General features: G+C 36.1%; 1 protein-coding gene across 1 annotated transcript; it reads left to right on the top strand.

Annotated features, from left to right (window-relative positions):
- Window positions 1-290: 290 nt before the first annotated feature.
- Window positions 291-3,148, top strand: LOC102300008 (guanylyl cyclase-activating protein 2). The gene is made up of 4 exons (XM_005951290.3): window positions 291-586; window positions 680-829; window positions 1,611-1,719; window positions 1,841-3,148. Exons 1-4 carry the CDS (start codon window positions 380-382, stop codon window positions 1,966-1,968), a joined length of 594 nt encoding a protein of 197 aa, XP_005951352.1. The 5' UTR covers window positions 291-379; the 3' UTR covers window positions 1,969-3,148.
- The last annotated feature ends 866 nt before the right edge of the window (window positions 3,149-4,014 follow it).

The following is a 4,014-nucleotide window of genomic DNA, read 5'->3' as shown; positions in this document are numbered from 1 at the left end:
TAACTCCCATCTATTGCTATTACACTAATATTCGCTGATTTATTTTTGTTCTTTTTACAGACACCAGTGTATTGTATGCCAATCTGAATGCACACACCTTTGATGTTAATGTTGGAATATCACTGGTGTTGCTCTTCTGAGTTTGGCCTAGGCCCACAATTAGCTACAAACCTAATTAACTCAGCAAGAGGAAACCCTAGCAACGTATTACCACAGTAATCCCAAGGCCACTAATCACCTGCCCCATAAAGAAAGTAGAGCTCTGTGATTCTAGCGGGTTATAAAAAAAACACCTAAGAGTGTCAGACGTCCATTTTAAATCTGTCCAACTCGTCGTGGAAGCTGTACAGAAAGGTTTCAGGACTATGGACTGAATTACATGACAGACATGGGGCAGACGCAGCAAACAGAGAGCACTGAGCAGATAGACATTAAAATCATCCAGGATATGTACAAAAAGTTTATTTTGGAATGCCCGAGTGGATTACTTTTTCTGCATGAGTTTAAGCGTTTCTTTGGTGTGGAAGCTACAGGAGAAGCTTCTGATTATGCAGAGAACATGTTTCGAGCGTTTGATAAAAATGGGGTGAGAGAATGAAACCTGCTACAGCCTGGTTTACAGTCATATCATGAAATGTGATAAAGTAACCAAAATGTTCTCATCTAACCTCTCTTTTAGGACAATACAATTGATTTCCTTGAGTTTGTGGCGGCACTAAATCTTGTTTTCCGGGGAGACCTGGAGCATAAACTGCGCTGGTCATTCAAGGTGTACGACAAAGATGGAAATGGATACGTGGACAGGAATGAACTACGGTCAATAATTGATGTAAGTCCTAAATGTGAACCAAAGGAAAAATATTTTCTTTTTATAAAATAGAAATTTTATGTTCAGAATGATGCATCTCAGTGTATTTATTTTTTACATTTTGTCTATGATAGCGTTTACATATACTTAACAAGCTGTGGTCTTTGATATGTACTTCCCTAGCAAAGTTCCTAATATTTGCTTTTACTGTCAAGTGCTTTAGAGAGTATGCAAATGCTTTAAAAGCACTGTATCCTTGGGATTTCACTGTATTTCCTAACAGAGTAAGTGCTGAGAATATAAGTACAAAAAAAGACAACAAACCTTTTTTAACCAAACGTGACTCTACCAAATATACATTTCAAATTACTTATGGTAGTCTGTAACTCTAAATACGTGATAATTAAACTGTGTTATATGTTTAGCCTGATAAGTCTCATATACTGTATTTTTGTATTTCAGAAGCTAAGGACAATGGAAAGAGAGAAAAAGAAAATTTTTAAGATATTTTTTTTAAGAATGAATTTTAACTATTGGACATTTCTATTTCTGATGAAGAATGTAATGGCTTCTGGTGATGCTGTTATTTATGTGATGCCCATAATATTTCCAGTTAATAAATGAATTTCTTTGTCTCTTATTCTGCACATTTCCAAATCTTCAGTTCAATATTGTATTGATTTCTGCTATCATTATTATTATTGCCTTAATTATTGTTTTATTTACATAACGATGTGTACTAAAATTCCTAAGACCTAACTATATATTTTCTTATTTTATAAAAATCATTGCTTTTATCCAGAGCATCTATCGGGTTAAGAAAATCTCCAAGGACAACACAAGTGATTCCTATCTTACTGTCGATGAGGTTGTTGATCGAATATTAGCAGCTGTTGATACTGATGGGGATGGTGAGCATTTTTTAATAATGATAATTAATTTGCAGTGAATGCAAATGTAGATAGGACAAGAGTGGAAATGGTGAAAAGGTGAGAAAATGAGTCGGGTTTTGCTGTTTTTTGTGTTTTACAGGTACTGTGAGCATGGAAGAATTCATTAGAGGTGCACAGCAGGACCCCTGGCTGCTTAATATTTTAAAGCTGGACATGAATCCTGCCAGATGGGTGATGGACCAAAGGAGAAAGAGTGCACATTTCTGAACTGTCCAAGCAGCTTTTCCCAGAGAGAACAATCTTGACTATTATCAAGGGTCCTTGTTTATGAAATGGAATTAGATTCGCTTTTGGTCTTACTGTAAGGTAGAAAATATCTTTTCTCTAAGCAATCTCTATACTTGACATATAAGAGCTCTCCTGGATGGTTATGGGATTGCAGAATGGGATCTAGAGTCATAGTTCTGTATTTCTGCCCCACCTACTTTAATGCAGAGGTACCAAAAACCTCAAAGCTGCATGTTTAGCTCTGTTTGTCCACCTTTTTTCTATACCATGTGGCCTAACTTTAACTCCCTCAGCCATCATCTTCCCTCAACTTCATTGGTGCTGTCATTATAATATGCTCTTTTTGTTCTTCATACACTGTATACATTATTTGAAATGATTTGAAACAGCTTTAATAACTCATACATACACACATATAGAGAGAGAGAGATAGAGAGCGAGAGAGACAAGTACAGCCTTCTTTTTATAAAGTTTATGCTGTAAATAATGATGTAATTATGGAATCATTTGAAAAAAAATTTTTTTTTATTTTTGATAACTACATGATTATTGTGCATATCAATGAAATTGCAGTACAGAAATATTTTCTTTTCTTTAAGAAAAACAAAAACATAAGATAAATAAGTCATGCTGCCATGCTGTATATATCCAACATGTATAAACCTGTTCTGTGTGCAGAGATCCACTAGTTTATGTTGTAAAGATCAATGGTGCCATCTAAAGGTGAACTGCAGTCCTCTCATTACAAGTTGGGATTTAAAGTGGATAAAAAAAAATAAAAAAAGAGAGAGAGAGAGAGACAAGTACAGCCTTCTTTTTATAAAGTTCATGCTGTAAATAATGATGTAATTATTGAATCATTTGAAAAAAAAATTATTTTTATTTTTGATTACATGATTATTGTGCATATCAATGAAATTGCAGTACAGAAATATTTTATTTTCTTTAAGAAAAACAAAAACATAAGATAAATAAGTCATGCTGCCATGCTGTATATATCCAACATGTATAAACCTGTTCTGTGTGCAGAGATCCACTAGTTTATGTTGTAAAGATCAATGGTGCCATCTAAAGGTGAACTGCAGTCCTCTTACCAAGTCTCATTACAAGTTGGGATTTAAAGTGGATAAAAAAAAATAAGAGAGAGAGAGAGAGAGAGAGAGAGAGAGAGAGTAAAAAATACAACCTGTGATTTGTGTGATTTTTTTTTTAAAATCAAGTATCCTAAATACTAAAGTGTTGTCTTTGATTGGCACTCTTTATTGAGACAGAACAAATGAACAAATTGCAAAGTAGTTGTCATGAACTGGTCAAAATGAGAGCGTTGGACCCAAAAGCAGACTCAATGGACTAGAAGAACTATTTACAGGTTTTATGAACAAAAACAGAAATTCAAGACTTAGAACATGACCCAACCTATAACATTCACAAACGGCCGAGAAACGAGGAAGGTAACGAGGCCAAAGAATGCTACACGAGAGGAACACAGTCTGTTGAATCCTGGTCGCTGTGTCCATGAGAGTATCCTGGGAAATGAACCGGGGGGGGAGAGTTGTCCAGTTCCAAGAGAGTCACGATGGGCAGAAGGGCAGATGGGAGAATAAGATGAGTATGGAATCCTTGGTGGAGGTCTTAATGTGTTAGCAGAGGCATTATGACTAGCGCCATGGAGTAACGCAAGAGGTGGATCTGCTTGCGGCTTTTTTGGGCTGTTGTCACAAAACATTCTGTTTTAAATTTTACACATGATAATGGAAAAACTAATTTAGTATGTGAATTGACCTGATCTTGTCATGAACCGGCTGTGTGGAGGCAGTTGAGGACCCAAACGCAAAACTCACGGAGGCAGGAACTGAACTCAAAATCACTGCTTTATTGCAGGTTTCACAAAGGAACAGAACTAAACTGGGAATACTAACAGAAGACCGTGGGAACACAGAAAGACACACAGGTTCGGGGAGAAGACATTGACGACGCGACACTGACCTGATGGAGACATGCACATAAATACACAGAGGGTTAACG

Source organism: Haplochromis burtoni, unplaced genomic scaffold, assembly GCF_018398535.1.
Source record: "Haplochromis burtoni strain Fernald_Lab_line unplaced genomic scaffold, NCSU_Asbu1 Contig_486, whole genome shotgun sequence".
Lineage (NCBI taxonomy): Eukaryota > Metazoa > Chordata > Actinopteri > Cichliformes > Cichlidae > Haplochromis > Haplochromis burtoni.
Note: the sequence above shows the minus strand (reverse complement) of the source record. Positions and strands in the feature narration are given on the sequence as shown.